Here is an 18604-nt window from a genome sequence, read left to right on the forward strand (position 1 = left end):
GTGGGTGTGGTCAGCCGTGAGAGTGACGCCTTACGTTACGTGACGTAAGCACGCTGGCTAACGGGCGCGTATTTTGAAAATGGAAGCGGCACCAAAGTCAAGACTTGGGGGAACACAACAGACGGCGTTTGCTCTCTGAAAACCGCTTGGACGAATATCGATGAACGGATTACTGACGCACATTTTCTACATGCAACGGCAACGACGAAAGCAGCCACGATGAGCGATTTAATCGGCGCAAAACGTGCGGTGAGTTATGCTAGCATTGACTGGCTCGAGCTAGCACGGGCTCTCTCGTCAGCTTTAAAGCTAACTGCAAGCCTGAACGTTCTTTGATGTGCAGCTCGCTCGCCGAACGGCTTTTGTTGCTTACGATGTCAAAAGAATCACACTACAGTCAGACTTTGTGCTAACACGGATATTATGGCTGTCTGAATTGAGCTTGTCGACAGGTTGTGTTCGGGAATTTGGAGTTTAACACCCACCCAAGATGGTTGCCTCTTCCAGTCCAAACCTATTTTGAATTTGTTTTGAAAATAAACCACTGTTGTAGTATTGTTCACTATCATTGTTGATGTTTAGACCAGCAGTCTGCAACCTGCAGCTCTAGAACTGCATGTGGCTCTCTGTGACTTTGGAAAATGAGTATTTAATTTAAATTTAAATTAGCTCGTTTGTTGTTCAAATGTAATTCTAATTTTGAAGATTATGGTGTTCTTATAACACTGAAATAAACATTTATTTATGTATTTGTTTTGGTCACTGGCACCAAGATTTATGGAGCTATAGTCAACCTCTGGTCGGCAAAGCATGGATAAATCCAAGAAAATGCAGGGGTGTCAAACTCATTTTCGTTGCGGTCCAAATGATAGTTACGGTTTCCCTCGGAGGGCAGTTATGACTGTGAAACCACATAAATGTGTCGCCTCATCATACGTATGGTTATACATATTCATCCATGTGTTGTGCAACAATTTTTAAAATCAGAAGTCAAGGATAATTTATTGTTCTAGTTACTGTAAAAAGGGGTTTGGTAACAAAAAATATCTTAACATTGTTTGAAATTTGAAATTTTGGTACAGATTTGAGCAAGAATCATGCAAGATGACACGTTTTGCTTTTGCGGGCCACATAAAAATGATGTTATAAGCCGAAAGTGGCCCCCGGGCCTAGAGTTTGACACATGTGGTTTAATGCTATGTGCTACATAAACTACAAGTATATTAAAAACAAACATTCCTCACGCCTCTTTAAATCAAGGTGCTCAAATATGCCGATGCTGTACGCTGAGGTTCGGTAGCAAAAATCACAAACAAGGTAAAATTTAAATTTCAATTAGCTTTTTTTTTTTTTTTTTTGGCAAATACATATTTTACATTGTTAAGGGAAATAGTCCTTTTTGATTCAAGCTGACTGCACGCTCCACGTGTGATGAAATGATGACAAAACACAGAAGCAAATTGCGTTCTTGGTTTTTGTTTTTTGGTTCCCTGCAGGTGTATTATTTAAATTTGGCTTTAATTTATTCCACCCGGCGGGAGACAGTCCAAATGGTTCTTTTGAGTGTTTAAGGTCGTCGATACATTTAAAAAAATAAAATTGCGTTGCTAGCATATTTTCTTTGCTGTGTGTTTAGTTCCCAGCAATATTTGATATACCTTGAAAATTATTACATATTCACTGTAGTCTATAATTTTACCTTTTCTTACTACAGTATTGAAATGTATTTTATTTTTCTTACTATTTACAGTATATGTACAAGTACACTCTTAGTTATTAATATGAAAGTTATATTATAAAGTTATTATTACTTTGTTTCTTCTTCTTCTTATTATTGTATTGTTGTTGTTGTTAAATTAAACAATTTCTTATCTTTTTTCCTATGCCTGTATTGTAAACGAAAACAAAAATATTTTCATCCATATTATTATTATTATTATTATGATAGTAGCAGCAGTTGTAGTATTATTATTAGTGCTATTATTGAATGAGTCTGTGTGCCTCGTGTGTGTGTGTGTGTGTGTGTTGCCTCCTCCCCCTTCTCGCTGCTGGGAGACGGCTCCAAGTGGCTTGATCCGCGGGAAGCGCGCCGGGATAATTGCAGGTTGTAGTTGGCCATCTGACGGCGTCAGGTGTTGTTGACTTGTAAGGCCGTTAGCATTTGTCTCGGCCGTCAAGTCGTCGTTGGTGTCTGCGCTTGTCTGCGTCTTGCGTCGTGGGGGCAGCATGTACCACCACATGGTATCCAACTGCTCTGACTCCCCTGACGATGAAGAGGAGAGGTTGTGTTATATTCGTGAGCTCAATATTGAGGTATCATGTTTTTTCAGTATTTGGGTTTAACTTGGATCAAAGAGCAATTTCTTGTCAGCTGTCTTGTCAGAGGGGTATTGATTTTACAATGTGTTTATTATTTGTGTTTGTGGATTACATTTGTGGGGTTTGGAGTTTGAATCTTGCATCTGACCTTCTTGTGTGGCGTTTGCGTGATCTCCCTGTGCTTACGCGGGTTCTCTTCCTCCCACAACCCGGAAAAAAAAATTCAACTTGCATATAAATTCGGGAATGGAACAACGCCGTAAACCGAGGACCCCATGTAGAGACATCTGTCACTATGACACAATACCAACTCGAAGCTCTTAATAAACATAACGCTAAATTAATATTACCTCTCTGTCAGTATCATATATTTTTGCATAGTGTTCCCACTTTGTTTAAGATCATCAAACCATTTTAAATATCAAACAAAGATAACTGTAGTAAACATTAAATGCTATTTTGAAATGCTGATTCTATTTATTAAGACAAACCCGCCCCTTTTTGGAAAAAGTAATGTCCATTTTGGGTGTGTGTTTTAAGTTCATTATTCATCTTCATCAGTTTATGTATGCAGTGGTGATGTTTTGTTTTGCCAATACATGATACATTTTAGTCATTTGGTTCTTGACTGGGGGCAGCACATTTTCATTTTCATTTAATTTCATATACTTTAATGTCCCCATGGGGAAATGTGTTGTGGACTCTGCTAATCCTGCACTACACACCACAAACATACAACAGAATATACCCATCAACAAAATAAATAAATAAATAAATAAACATCCCACGCCACCTTTAAAAAAAAAAAAAAAAAAAAAAAAAAAAAAAAATTGCCCGGCAATCACTTTTGGGTGAGGCGACACATTGCACAACATTCAGTAACAAAATGGTCAATAATAATAAATAATATAATCTTAAAAGCTATCAACCTACAATACATGTTGGACCCAATACACACTACATTACATTACACATTGCATTCTTCCTCACAGTTCTAAAGTTCTGGGGTTTTTCTTTGTCTTTCCGTTCTGGAGTTTACTTGTTCTCCCCATGCTTGCGTGGGTTTTCTCTGGATACTATGGTTTCCTCTCACATTCCAAGAACCTGCATGTTAGGTTCATTGAAGACTCTAAATTGTTCATCGGCATGAATGTGAGTATGAATGCTTGTATGCGCCCTGCTATTTAACTGTGACTAGACCAGGGTGTACCCCGCCTCTAACCCAAAGCCATCTGGGATAGGCTCCAGCTCACTCGTGACCATAATGAGGATAAGAAAACGGCGGGTCGGATGGTTCTTGCTCTTAAGATATTTGACAAGCCAATATCGAAAGAAGCGCTAAGTATTAATATGGATTATTTTTTTTTTTTTCCCCTGTTGTTTTTCTCCATGCAGGATTTTGAAGTCCTGACCCTCCTTGGCAAAGGCTCCTTTGCCTGTGTTTACCGGGCAAAATCTCTCAAGACGGGTCAAGAGGTTGCCATCAAAATGGTAAGAATGTGCCTGGCGAATAACCGATAATTGGCTTTACCTGTGATGAAAATTCTAGCCTACAATAAATAACGCCCACACAGCTGTCATTACAAACTGTTAAGGTATAATTAGGGCATCATGGCTCCCCACGTCTCGGTGCTTTGTTGTGCAGGCGACAGATTGACTATTCACCCCTGACAAATTCTTGTTTGGTATCAACTATGTCGCCTTCTTCTTCTGTCTCCATTTGCAGATTGACAAGAAATTGATGTGCAAAGCTGGGTTGGTCCAGCGTGTAAGACAAGAGGTAGAGATTCACTGCCGCTTAAAGCACCCTTCGATAGTTGAGGTAAAGACACACACACACACACACACACACACACACACAGTATTCATGTTCTGTTAGTGTTGCCATGGTTATATCATACAGCGTGCAGAAGCTCCTCTGTAGTGTTTAATATTTAGCCAATATTGTCTTCTTTTCAGCAGCTGACGCTTTTCTTTCAAAGACTTCCTAATTACGATTGTATGGATTTGACCTCCAGGAATACTCTGTGTTGGATTGTCCAAAAAAAAAAAACCCCCCAAAAAAACAACGAATATTGTCAAGAAGCGTGTTCATTTAAAGGCAACTCTTTCTAGCTTTTATCAGTTATGTTTGTGGTACAGGTCATGTAAGCATCCATGCCGTCCAATCACTCTTTTTTTTATGGTAGCTATTCCTGTGTTTACCCATTTTTTTATATTTCTTGAACTTAAATTGCACTTCCTGTTTGTTTTTCAGCTGTACAACTTCTTTGAAGATGAGAACTACGTCTACTTGGTTTTGGAGATGTGCCATAATGGGGAGATGAACCGCTACCTGAAAGAGTGCAAGGTGCCATTTTCTGAGGAAGAAGGTCAGACTTTTCACTTGAAATCAAAGCTTCATATCTATATACAGGGAGTCCTTGGTTTACGACTCAGGTTTTCTAATTCAAAGCGTGCAAAGAACTAATTTGCACGGCGGCACGAGAGTACGCTGTCACGTCACATGGCACAAGCACAATCATTTAAATTCTGAACACTATTGATTCCTGCTACTTCTACTGCTACTTCAGTTGTGTTTTGGATGCCTCTTCACAGCAAGACTCTTCATGGATCAGATCGTGAACGGGATGCTCTACTTGCACACTAACCACATCATTCATCGGGATCTGACTTTGTCCAACCTGCTGCTCACCAATAACATGGAAATTAAGATCGCGGACTTCGGCCTGGCAACTCAACTCAAACTCCCCAACGAGAAGCACTACACCATGTGCGGGACGCCCAACTATATCGCCCCCGAGGTGGTAACCCGCGGCCCTCATGGCCTGGAATCGGACGTATGGTCCTTGGGCTGTATGCTCTTCGCCTTCCTCACGGGCCGCCCCCCGTTTGACATGGACACGCTCAAACACACGCTTTCCAAGGTGGTATTTGGGGAGTACAAAATGCCCAACCACATTTCTCAGCAGGCCCAGGATCTGATCCATCAGCTGCTGCAGAGAGATCCCGCCCTTCGGCCCACCCTGCCCACGGTGCTGGACCATCCTTTTATGAGCCGGGGGCTGAAGGGCGAGTCCAAACAGCTGGGCCAGGGTGTCTTCTCCTCCATGGACAGTGGTATCGCCAACATTTCCACAGGCTTCACCTCCTCCACGTCAGGCAGCAGCGGCAGCCGCCTCCAGAGCAAGATGAGGCACGCCGTGGGCTCGGCTTTGCCCAGCCGCATGGCGGCCGTGCCCGGTCTCTCACTCCAGTCCAGCCGGGCCTGTTTTGAAGATGGACTCCAGTGGCAGCAGCAATATCAGCAGCAGCAGCCGCTTTCGCTGGACAGGTTTCACAATGAAGGCAGAGGCAAGCCGCCTTACAGAGGAGGGAGTGACCAGCCCCATTCCCGCTACCCACATGCAACCCACTCCTCAGACCACTCTGGCTCCTCTGGACCGCTTCAAGGGCCCGGTCAGGCCGAGCAGGGCCGGTATCACTCAGAAGAATCACTGACAGGCACTGGAAGGCGACTCTTCCCTTTGTCCTCCACTCCTCATTCATTCTCTGACCGTGGGCAGACACCGTCACCTCCTGTCAAGCAGTCTGCAAAGTAAACTCTTTTTGTAGACCTCTTATCATTGAATACTAGAAGCCCCGTGTTTATTCATTTGACTTCTGGTGTTTTCTAGTTCAGGGTACTTCTTATCCACAAAGACGGCACATCCACCAGACCTATATCAAGATGTGGAGGGAGTTACTAACTGGCTCAAAAACGATGGTAAAGTAAAGTCTTGTTCTTTCTAAATCATTTTTGTAAACTTTGTAGAAACTTGATAGATATGACAGACAAACAAATTGATAGATGAAAATGACTTCGGCAATTCTTCTATTAGGATAACGAAAGGAACAGAGTAATACAGTAACATGAAAACAATTTAAAATGTTATCCGTAGATAGCTGCAATACTTAAACATTGAATAAAGTTGTAATATTGTGAGCAAAAATGTAATCCCATGATCAAGTTAAAATTTTATGCAATAAAAGACATAATTTATAACAAAATGTCAGAATTCTACAAAATTGAAGTTTAATTTTACCAGAATAAAATGAGGAAATATTTTTAAGAATAGCTGATATAAGAATCAAATTGTCATTTTACCAGAATATAGTCATTGAATTAAGTTGTGTAAACTGGGATAGGCTCCAGTTCAAGCCATGACCCTAAGTGCTGGCGATAACTGATGGATGAATTAAGTTACCCTATGATAGGAAAAAACAGGCGTAACTTTTTTTTTTTTGGTTGCAAATGTAGTCGTAATATGATGAGGAATTTGTCAAGTCACACTTCCCATTACTCAGACTTCAGATTAGCCTGCTTTTGTTTTCCTTCCCTCACGGCCCTCTGCTCACTTTCATAAGATGCAGCATGAAAGAAGGCACATAAAAACCCTTCCAAAGAACAGGGTTTTAAGCAGCGGCTCAAACAGACAACTTGTCTTTTTGTTGTCAGGTTGTGGTCTGGGGCCCGCTGACAGAAGCGCTCACAGCAGCAGCAGCCTCACTTTCCACAGCGACAGAGGACCGGGCTCGTGGATGGAAAAGCCCGTAAACCTGAATCGCCCCCACCCCTCCGGCCTGGACGTGTACCGGAGAGCGAATATACCCGGAGCCCACTTCCAGCCTCCTCACTGCTCCTCCGCCTCCTCCTCCTCACAGCTGCCCTCAGCTAAAGCCGACGTAGGCAAGGAGAAGACGACGCTGAGAGATCTTGTCCCGCCTCTGTGCGCCTCCAGACTGAAGCCCTTCAGAAAGAAGGCCAAAAATACTCTTGTAAGGGATTCCTGACGTCATGACGTCACTTTTGTTGAGGTCGCTTGATTAAAGAAAGCGTGTTCTCTTCACAGGTGACCCTCCTAGACACGGGTGAGGTGTGCATAGAGGTCTTAACGTGCCAAAATGGACAGGAGAGGGTGAAGGTTGTCCTTCGGCTTTCCTCTGATGGATCAATGGTGAGCTCTTCGTGTCACAAAACACTTGTATCTCAAATCATCTTTCCCCATTGAAATGAACGTAAATGCCTTTAATCTATTCTAGCCACCCAATTAAACACCAACAGAATGTTGTGAATGTTATTTTAATGAGAAAAATAACACTTTACACTATTGTACTTTATAAAACATACAGTAATAACATAATTAGAATGTAAGAGTTTGTGCTACATGAGTAATTCACTGTGCAGCTCGTTCTGATGTGAGCACCTTGGCCACCAGCGGAGCAGTGTAATATATACTTATAGATACAAATAAAGAAGACGCTCACAACTGCTCTGTAAATGTTAGTAATGTTAGTCGTAAAGGATAAATAATGTATGCCCGTGAGCCTTAATATTGTCTGTCTACATGTGTTGCTGCATCTGTTTTGTGTTGAAATGTCTGTTACTTAAAGCTCCCATATTTTAGAATCAGAATCTTCTTTATTTGCCGAGATCTCCATCGAGTGACTCTCTTAACATGGACTTAGTATAAAAGTCGCAATTTCATAAAAAAAAACCAAAACCAAAAACACCTTGGTTTTGCCATACTAGTGTCCAAAAAAAAGGCCCTTCTGACAGCTACTTTGAGCCAGTTTTGTATCCACTTTGTCCATATTCGGCCTCTGACTGGTTACCTCTATGAAGAAGACCCACTTGTGAGAGCACACGTGACACCGCTGGCGCTGGAGCGAAGATCTTCGCTACTGACGGAGATAAGCTCGAGAAATTCGAATGACCTGATTTCAGGCCTCTCTGCAGGAAAAGAAACGATTTTAATTCCTATTTCACGTTTACACTAAGGCCCCATAGGCACATTCATACATCACAAATACTAGAAAAAAATGGTTTCGGCAAAATATGGGACCTTTAAAGGGTTAGAACACCACAACATCAATGCTTGTTTTGTTAGCTTATCTAAGGGGTCTTGCATTGCTTGTTAGCACTCTGCTGGCGGACTTTGGTGTAAGGCAAAGTTGTATGTATGTTTTAAATACACAATTGGGGCTTTTCCACCAACCAGTCCAGTAACTTTGAGTTCCTGGTAGCAAAAGGTTCCTGTGGCCCATGTGGTTTATGTTTCCATCACACTTATTAGTTCAGGGTAGCTTAAGCAAATGAGGCTGATGTTTCTCATTACTGATACCGACTGGATCTAAAAAACATGCTGGCATTTCAAGTTCTCGACGTCTGATTTTTCTTAATCTAAATTTCATATATTTTTGATAGCTTTAAAACCCTTTATCCAGGTGAGGCAGTTAGACCTGATTGTTATTTGCAATGCCAACCTGGCTGCAGACTGTCTTTGAGGAAGGGAGCTTTATTATATAAAGGTACATTTCGATAAATGAGAATATATTCTGTTTTATTGAGATGACATACCTAAATACATTGTGCCACAGAAGCTGGCATATGACCATAGATGTGATTTATCAGCTTGAAAATACAATAGGGACATGAGCCAGAGGCCTTACACTGTTCCACTACAAATTTGAGAACAATAAATCACATCTATAGTCATCTGCAGGCTTCTATATTTACATTCACATTGTACAGTTTGTATATGTATTTGCTTTGTTTTACTCCGCTGTCTGCAGTCAGGTTGACATTGCAAATGTGTATATATATAAATCAAAAATACATGACTTCATGGAGAGCTCTTAGTCAGTTTTTAAATACAGCAGTGTGAAGTTTTTTGGTAACTACATATGTGTTTGCATGAAGAAAAACAAAAAAAGAAGTATTTGAATCCTCTTTCAAGCCTTGCGTCATGCCACATAATGGCAGCTCTGTGAATGAAAAAGTAAACTCCTCCAGAGGTCTGTCAACCAACCAGTGTTCGACAGCACTGCCCCCCCCACCCAAAGAGTTCCCGGTAGCTCTAGGAAGACCCTATCCGGCAGGAGGAATGAAATAATCCAGGGGGAACCTTCCGTCCCTTTTTAGTTTTTTTCGGTGGGGTCACAGGGTGAACTCAAGCTAAAGTTCCTGGAAAGGTTCCTGCGGTGGGAAAGCTCCTAATGTGTCATTCTCTTTGTCTTATGTTTAGTTTAGTTTGACGGGTAACTTCAGTGGCAAAAAAACATATAGTGAAGAATTGTTCAATTCACTATGCCAAACTTTTGCTTGTCGTGAGAGTGAAATTGACTTGAGTTCGCTGCCACCATTTAGCATTAGTAGCTCAAATTTTGGCTCGCAAGTCAAAGCAAAAAAGAAAAACAACTCCTATCTCGAAAAACACTCATAAGTGGAGGTACCGCTGTATACCGAAAAAATAATGATCTTGTCTCAATTTGTTCACAAAAGTACTGTGTGTGAAATCTGGGACTCTTTAGTTGAGCACAAAGCTGTTTTTCTGTTGTATGAATGACGGCAGTGGAGAGATTGTGGAATTAATTGTGCCTTCTGCCATCCAGTGGAAGAGCATTTAATTGTGCTACCTGACACTATTTGTCGCCGCCATAGACAGAAGAAGAAAGATGTACGGTTGGAACCAATTAAGGGAAATTGTATAATTTTCCATTGCACACCAGATGATAGCTTTCTCGTCAGGTGGTGGGGAATCACTGTTATGACGTGACGTTGCTTGCAGGCGACGATATACAAGCCCAATGGTGGGAAAGGTTTTCCTGTGCTGGACTGGCCGCCTGCTCCCCCGGAAGATCCGGAAGATATTCACGTTTGCAGTTACGAGGATCTTCCAGGTGAGAATCAGCACGTTAACACACAACCTCACTCCTATTTCGACTCAATCCCATCCATGGATTTGTGCCTTGTGCTAGAGAAATACTGGAAGAAGTACCAGTATGCCTCGAAGTTGTTGCAGCTGGCCAAGTCCAGCACCCCCAAAGTGACGCTTTACACCAAGTACGCCAAGGTCATGTTGATGGAGAATTCCCCCAACGGCGATTTGGAGGTCTTCTTCTACGACGGTGAGTCGCCAATGTTGTGTGTTCTCTCTCTCTCTCTCTCTCTCTCTCTTTACCGCTTATCCCCACTCGGGTCGCGGGCTGCTGGAGCCTATCCCTTCCCGTTATTCTGGCATTTCGCAAATAGAATACATTTTGTTAATCCTATTTGAACTAAAACGGGAAAGGTTTAGCCTGATTTCATGTGGGGGGACGACGATGACTTATCGGTACGTGTCCTTCTAATATTGTGACTATAAATTGGTGGTTTCAACTGTATATATTAGGACTATGGCAGCAGAGTTGACCCTGGCTCGACCTGTAGCAGGGGCGGTACCATTCTGATAATTCCCATTCATGCGTATGCCGCGACCCCCACTGGTTCAAAGAAACACTTTACTGTGACATATTTGTATTGCTCTTTAACCTTGTCTTTCTGCGACCCTAGTGAGGATAAGCGGTACAGAAAATAGATGGAAATTTGTCTTTTTCTTTTAATCGTACAGGTATATTATACTGAAACACAAAATGAAAATGCACAAAGCTTTTTCGATAATATTTACACATGTTCAGTTACAGTGTTGGCTTTGCGTTAATGTAACGCAGAATAACCTTGCCTTGAAAAATGCTCGCTTATTTTATGAGACAAAAAGATAAGCTGTAACGCACGTTTAATATACTTTGTCAATTATATTGTCGATTAATCAATAAACCAGATTAAAAAAAAATATTTCCATCCCTTTATTCAAAAACAGGACGTTATTTCAAATTGACAGTGCGGAAAATGAACAAACCTTGAATTGATTCTGAATGATTCAGTTTCTGATTTGGTCGGCTTCATGTTAGAAAATAGGGGGAAATATTGATAATTGTCTTACAAGGTAAAAATAGATGTTTGCAAATGTCTTATTTTGAAAAAACACAAAGCTAATCAGTCTGCTTCCATGAAGGACAACAGAAATGAGAATTTTTACTGAAATTCAGGATTTGGACACGTTGAACAAGTTCTATAAACGATTACTCCATCTTCAAAATAGTTGTCGATTAATCGATGAATTGTTGTACATCTACTGAGAGATTTAACTGCTTGAAAATCCTCCAATGATTTTAGCGGAACAGTTTCCAATGCTTCTTTGCGGTTAAAAATGACACTCACCTAAGTAAAACACCAGTCAATTGACACGTTGCATGACGTCGGAGCTTTTAGAGCCAGAGGCGCCCTGAAAATACGCGGTGACGTTACGTTTTTCTGATACGTTTTGTGGAATGCACGGCACAGGGGCAAAGAGCCACAAGACATCGGAGCTGCTGCGCGTGGTGGAGAAGAGCGGCAAGTCGTCCACGGTGAGGGGCGAGGCGGGCCTGAGCGGCCTGAGCGCCGAGAGCCGCGTCTACGCTGAGCTGTCGGGGAAGGCCCACCGCTTGTGTCTGGCGCTGGAGGCCGCCATCACGCTGGAGGAGCAACGCGAGAAGGTTCCTTTCTTCCCCATCACCATCGGAAGGTAAACGCGTGTTCCGATTGACATCAGTTACACGGTTGTGCCGTGATTTAGGATTTTAATTTGTTATGTGACCACACTTATACCTCAAAACACTTACCGTATCGCAAATCATCTTTTCCTGTTAAAAATCAATAGAAAAAAAGATGGCCTCCTCATTCACAACAGTTCGCTTTACTAGATTTAATTTCACACTTGATAGGTTGGGCAGGCACAACTATTTGTATTCAAACAAATTTTTCATTATATGTCCTCTTTAGGGCAGCACTGTAGACGAGTGGATGTAATGTATCTAAATGTAATGCAAACATTGTATCTGTATCTATAATGTTGATCTTTTTTAGGAGGCCCGTCATCCCCGACTCTCAGTTCTCGTCGTCACTTCCCTCCCAGCCTGCTCCTGCTGATCAACTTCCGTCTCCCTGCCTTTCAGAAATCACTCCTTCGGTGAGTCTCCGTCAGCGTGGACAGACAAACACGTTTATCTCAAACAAAGGCATCTTTAAACGGGTCTGTGTCTGTGTGGTGTGTGTGTGTGTGTGTGTATATATAGATGAACTCCTATGACGCCTCTGACTTCAGCTCGGGCAGCCTGAGTAAGAAAAGCTCCCCCGCGTGCCAGGATGTCCTGCAGAACACGCAAAACCAAGTGATAAAATCCGTTTTTGTGCCCAACATGGGTTGGGCCTCGGAGGTAATTGACGCCTTGAGCTGTTCGAAAGGATGACGCGTCGGGGGTGGGTCATCCAAATGCTCCTTTTTGTCTCCTCAGCTGACAAGTGGCGGAGTGCGGGTGCTTTTCAACGACGGCTCTCAACTGTTGGTACAGCTCGGATTTCCCAGCTTCGAGTACACGTCTCCTGAGGGACGTGTCACCAGGTGACAAACGGCACTTCACCATAACACCTTATACAATACTAATAAATTCTAGGAAACGTCTGCTATTTGTGTAATAATAATAATAATAATAATGAAAAAAAAAATGGAATATTGTGGAAATCATTTATTTCAGTAGTTCAATTCAAAAACATCAACTCGTACTAAAGATTCACTTTAAACAGAGTGAAATGTTTCATTTCATTTTATATATATATATATAATTTTCATGATTATACTGTAGCTTACAGCTAACAAAACTCCCAAATTCACCATCTTGAGATATGTTATTCTATAAAACACATTCAAAATGATTTTGAATGTAGAAATTGAGTAGGAATTGGCCTTCTTACAGGCATTTTCTTGTTTAAGGCAGTGTTTCCCAACCTTTATTGACCCAAGGCACCATTTCAAATGAGAAAAGTGTCACGGCACTCCACCCAAAAAAATACTTGATGATGATCTCAACTCAATTTACTCACAAATATACATGTGAAATCTTGCCCAGTTTAAATTAAACACAAAGCTGATACAGTACTTGCAGGAAGCCCTGACTTTAGTTTTATGAATGGCAATACGTTACAGAGGTTAATTATGTAGCTACTGCCATTTAGTGGAAAAGCATTTAATTGTTCTGCTTTTCACTATACATCCGTGGCATACATGTATGAACAAAGTACTGACATAAATGAACTGAATGAGATGCACCTGTAATTAGAGTACATACTATATACATTAGTAAAAAGTAAATCTACTCAATAGCGTGTGTGTGTGTTGATCCTAGGTACAAGGAGAACGAGAATTTTCCCAAGCACGTGTTGGAGAAGGTGCAATGCCTCAACACCATCCTCGAGTGGTTGCACAACCCGCCATTTCATCATCCGCAAGCACATTAACATTTACTTCTTTACCCTCTTGTAAATATCTATGTGTTTGTATGTTATGTTAGATGGGTTCTCTTTTTTTTTTTTTTTTTTTTTTATACATGTACAGAAGATTATGGAAAATATTTTTTTAAGTGATTCTTTTGTAAAGCAGCATTGTGTTGTAGCCGTCTACTAGCATTACTATGAAATGTGACGTTCATCAAGCGGGGGAGAGCCAATAAATGTCTGGTGGCTTGGTGTTCAATTGTTGCACTTCAATTTGCACCTCATGGATGAGCATGTAAACAGAAATAAAATTTATATTCACACGTTAATATTCACACCGTTCATAGCAAACCACAAACACAAAGGAAAGAGAAATTTCCACTCGTTTATTTCACCTCTGTGGGTCGACTGATTTAAAAAAAAATAAAAAATAAAATAATCATGTTCATGACATACCAAACAACGTACTGTACGTAAGCAAGCTTAGGCGTAGATACACGTATTGTACACGACACCCAAGGAGTAAACATTTTTAAGGTGGAAAGCGGGCTTACCGATCACACTGGGGTACACTGGTAGGATTCACCAATTATCTGTCACGTACAAGCCTGACACAGAACAAAACATACACTTTCTCTACACCCGCTGCCTTTGAGCTTTGCCTTAAATGGAGGTCAAGTGATTTAAGTGGAAAAGTGTCCTGATTACTGGTGAGATGATGTGACTACAGCGCGTGTGGGCACCCTGTTTCCGATTGGGGTCCTCCAAAGGCCGTACGACATCCATTTTCTATACTGCTTTTTCTGTTCAGGCCTATCCCAGCTGACTCGGGGTGAAAGACAGGCTTCAGGTTGCCCACCAATGCTGCTCTACAGGATGAGGAAGCAGATTTAGAGGAAGACAAAACAGGATTTTGGCAGTTTTGCACTCATCTAACCCTTTTAACATCACTTTTGTTCTCCAATTTGTTCTTTTTTTTTTAAATAAAATATTCTTCTAGTAAATAGGTCTATTCACATGCCATCATTTATATATAACATACCCCCCCATAAAATCCCATTTAGTACATGTCAAAAGAAAAAAACTAAATTGGAATTTAAAAAAAATATCATTTCCCACAGTTGCTCTTCAATTACAGCTGATTAGATGGATTCCCATTCAACTGCGTGTTGAAAGAGTTGTGTGTGGGAGTCCAATCAAGCAAACTGCCCAATTAACCATTTAACTAACCATTGTAAATTAGTTACTTAATCTCCTTTAAAGTGTTGACAGATGGCAAACCAAACACGTTTGATCTAAAACAATCAGTGGAATAAATTACTCAGAATGCAGTGAACGGGTCCACAGGAGAGCAGTGAGCGTAAAAGGAAAGAGAGAAAAAAAAAAAAAAAAAAAGGCAACTGACGCTATGAAGTGATGTGAGGAAATCTCACAATGGAATCCTGCCGGTGGAGATCATTGTGTGGAAATAAAAAGAAAGAAAGAAACGGAACGTCTTCCTGCGCTCACTTGGTCACATGGAGATTTCCTTCTCAGCTCTTCACCTCAAGTCTAAAATATGATGGCACTCAGAAAGTCAACAGCTTATCTCTTGGTTCAAACGCATGCACCCTCCCCTCACAGAGGAGTCAGTGGTGTTGAACACACACGCGCACACACGCACTCATACATCCACACAGACGGGGTCATACATTGCACATCTGGTGGCACACCTTTCCCCAGTCTGAAAATGCTGAGCCGGGCGTCACTGCAGCAAAGAATACAAATGACTTCCCAAAAGGTTCACATTACAGTACTGTTGAAGTCTCATTGGACAAAAACAACAATACAAAAAAGTAAAAGCCAAAGAGAGAGTGAGAGAAAAAAGCTTTACACCCAATCATCATCATTTGCAAGAACTAAACGGGAAAAGGTTGTGATTAGATATCATTAACGTCATAATTATTATGATTATTATTCATTGTTATTGTCACCGTTGTGATGTGTTTTTCCAGCAAGAGGTGGGGGGACAAAGTCACTGGGAGGAGGCCTTGGTGGCAATAGTTGACACGCAGTGCTGCTGGAAGTTGGGCGACATGGGCGAGCTGCAGCCCAGCCGCTGATGACGCGCACCCTTCAGTCCCGCGTCGCCCTCCACGATCCACGGGGGGGTGTCGGCGGCCGCGGGGGCGCTCACGCCTTTGGGCGGCTCGCTGGCGGGAGGGGGGTCGGAGGGGCCGACGCTCGGGAGCACGCCGCTGATATGGTTGAGCAGGTCGCCGAAGAACTCGGGGACGCCCTCGTAACCTGCCGACACGGGTGGAACGTCAAGTTTGATCGGGACAGAGAGCGAGAAGGACGGAGTCCTGCCGCAAATTACGAACTCCAGAAGCAATTCACCCCCCCAAATAAGGTTTCTAATTGCCCATGGATGCTACAAGATGGTGGCAAAGCAGTGTTTATAAATGAAGCTCTAAAATTCAATCCAGCATAGTTACTTGACAACAACAAAATGGGAGCAAAGCCCTACTTTCGGAGCCCACGTGATCACAACAACAGGTTGCTAAGGTGCTAACATACATAGCAAGGAGTACGAATCAATATTGCAGTGAATGTTATAATGGGCGTCAGTTATGCGTGGATTTTCGCTATTCGTGGTCCAGCGTGGTCTTTATCCAAAGTGAATGCACTGTACTTTATTATTTCATAACCATTTTGAAATTAAAAACTTGGTTGGCAACAGCGTCCCAGAACAGACTTTGATTTAGAAAGAGAAAAAGCCCCTTAGGAGGGAGCGCACCTACCTGGGAAGGCATTGACGTCGATGACGGCATGTTGGCCAGTTTGGTTATTGATGATGACATCGATGCCGAACAAGGACACGCCCAGCGCCTGCCGCAAGGACCTGGACAGTTCTCGGATGACGTCGTCGCTCGGAGGCTGAGATACCCCCTCTACGTTCTCCCTCTAAAAGCAAACACGAGGACTTGAGTAAATGGGACTTCGTTGAACCTCTGTTTATCACGGGGGATACGTTAGGTGAAAATCCATGAAATAGGGAGAGCATATCATTATTTGTATATATTTTATCCCTCCCGCACACTTGAAAAACATTCAAAATGACTAAAACGCAAGCTTAAACACATTGTAAATAGATTTGAACACAAACATACAAACAAGCATCAAATGTATAATGTATTGTACTATCGCTATTTTGGTAGTTGCGTAACTCTGTCCTCCCTGGAGCCTATCTCGGAGTTTTATTCTCTCCTGAATGATCTTGATCAGGATGATCTTCTGGTGTTCACTACCAGAAGCTTTCAAAGATGCAGGACGCTCGGGGGCCATCTTAGGGCTTAAAACCAAACTCTGTGTTCTATCCGACAATGCGCAATGTTCAATTCGATTCAATTTATTTTTGTTTGTTTGATGATTTATTTTCAGTTGTACGTATTCCAAATGAACTGATGAACAAATGTTGTTGATCTTATCTTTTAGTCGACATTACATATTCATAATACCACCTTGCGTTGACGAGGAGGAACTTAAAGTTCCGGTTTTACAGCTCATTAGTGAGCTGGCTACTTCGGGATTTATGGAGGAAGAGGTCAAAACTAACAACTATTGTGGGAGGTGGAATGCACCTTTATCCTGCCATCTGACAAACAACCCAACCAAACATAATGCAAGCGCTCGCCTTGTTTGTGCTTGCCGGAGTGAAAACGTGTGCTTGCTAAGGTGACATTAGATCTGAGTCGTACCGAGTTTAAGTCTGAGGACGACTCCGGCTTGGAAACGTTGTGGCTGTTGAAGAAAATGGCTTTCCTGTCTGAAGAGACAACAAAAGGAAAAGTGAGTACTAGATATTGTATGTGTTCATTAGAAACACTAGGTGGCGACAAATCCCAATCTTGGACTTCGAAACGTCTTCATCCACTTAACAAGCACCCAACTTAGTGGCGGTCATACGTTTAAGGAAGCCAAATGTAGGACTCTTCTCACTTATTAAATATGACCACAAAGACTTAAATATTGTATCACAATATTTTATGACACTTTGCCATCATATTTTTCAGAGTCACTGGTGGTGTAGTCATTCACACAGATGACTGGTGCAGCGAGCGTGGGATTGATTGACAAACTCAGTGGTACTGAAAATGGATGGACATTTTTTTTTATTTCCTAGAAAAGAAAAAGTATGAAGCATTTTTATAGTGAATGTTGACCAATTACAAATCAGTCCCAAAATGTTAAATAGGTTGCATTTTCATAACTGCTGGAGTTAAGGTTTTAAGGAGAGGAGTTATTCTTAAGGACAATTAAAGTCAAAACTAATGGAAGACTTTTTCGGGACGTTATCATGAGCAGGACTAAAAGACAACCCTCAGTGTCTCAGTGTTAATTGTTCCTCAGCGGAGACGAACGAATACGTGAAACGTGGTTCGAGCACAGTACATGTAAAGGCTTTTACCTTTCATCTTAATCAAGCATTACTGCGTCAATGAGTCACCATTTGTCTGAGTACTGTTGTACCAATTGCGATAGGCGTAATAATATCCATCCATTTTCTATTGCACTCGTTCATATTAGGGTCGCAGGTGAGCTGGAGCCTATCTCAGCAAACCTTGGGCGAGAGGGAAGGTGTTACATGTCCTAGTCCAATTATTAGATCAGGGGTGTCAAACTAATTTTTGTCGCGGGCCACATTGTAGTTACGGTTTCCCTCAGAGGGCCATTATGACTGTGAAACCATAAAATCTTTAATCACTTCATCATTTATTTATTTTTTGTCCTGTTCGGCTGTAACAGCGGAATCACCTCATCATATTATTACATCCAAAACTTATAAATTTGTTTTGGAATCAGAAATCAAGGGTAATGGGTTTTTCAACTATTGTTCATATTTGGTAATGCAATATCTCAATGTTATTTACGAAATATAACAATTTGAAATCTTGGTACAGATTTTAACAAGAATTATGGAAGTTGACACACATGATTTGCCTTCGCGGGCCACATAAAATCCTGTGGCGGGCCGGATCTGGCCCCCGGGCCTTGAGTTTGACACCTGTGTATTAGATCAAAGATATTGATGTACTTGGCAGACGTTTGCAGATGACATATACTGTCGAC

The 18604-nt window shown here is 41.7% G+C and overlaps 2 protein-coding genes across 2 annotated transcripts in view; one reads left to right on the forward strand and one right to left on the reverse strand.

Annotated features, from left to right (window-relative positions):
- Positions 1 to 66: 66 nt before the first annotated feature.
- On the forward strand, positions 67 to 13746 carry plk4 (polo-like kinase 4 (Drosophila)). The gene is made up of 15 exons (XM_061695706.1): positions 67 to 249; positions 3715 to 3810; positions 4046 to 4141; positions 4577 to 4691; positions 4918 to 5917; positions 5997 to 6085; positions 6818 to 7137; positions 7212 to 7316; positions 9930 to 10041; positions 10120 to 10269; positions 11525 to 11747; positions 12089 to 12191; positions 12298 to 12438; positions 12517 to 12623; positions 13405 to 13746. Exons 1-15 carry the CDS (start codon positions 220 to 222, stop codon positions 13514 to 13516), a joined length of 2799 nt encoding a protein of 932 aa, XP_061551690.1. The 5' UTR covers positions 67 to 219; the 3' UTR covers positions 13517 to 13746.
- A 117-nt stretch (positions 13747 to 13863) lies between these two features.
- itpk1b (inositol-tetrakisphosphate 1-kinase b) overlaps positions 13864 to 18604 on the reverse strand; it is a 37577-nt gene continuing 32836 nt past the window's right edge. The window contains exons 9-11 of the mRNA XM_061695707.1: positions 17233 to 17300; positions 16276 to 16438; positions 13864 to 15778 (exon numbers count right to left, since the gene is read on the reverse strand). Coding sequence (XP_061551691.1) covers positions 15507 to 15778; positions 16276 to 16438; positions 17233 to 17300 — 503 coding nt within the window. The 3' untranslated portion in view covers positions 13864 to 15506. The remainder of the gene's footprint in view (positions 15779 to 16275; positions 16439 to 17232; positions 17301 to 18604) is intronic.

The sequence above is a fragment of the Phycodurus eques genome, chromosome 14 (genome assembly GCF_024500275.1).
Source record: "Phycodurus eques isolate BA_2022a chromosome 14, UOR_Pequ_1.1, whole genome shotgun sequence".
In the NCBI taxonomy this organism is placed as follows: domain Eukaryota; kingdom Metazoa; phylum Chordata; class Actinopteri; order Syngnathiformes; family Syngnathidae; genus Phycodurus; species Phycodurus eques.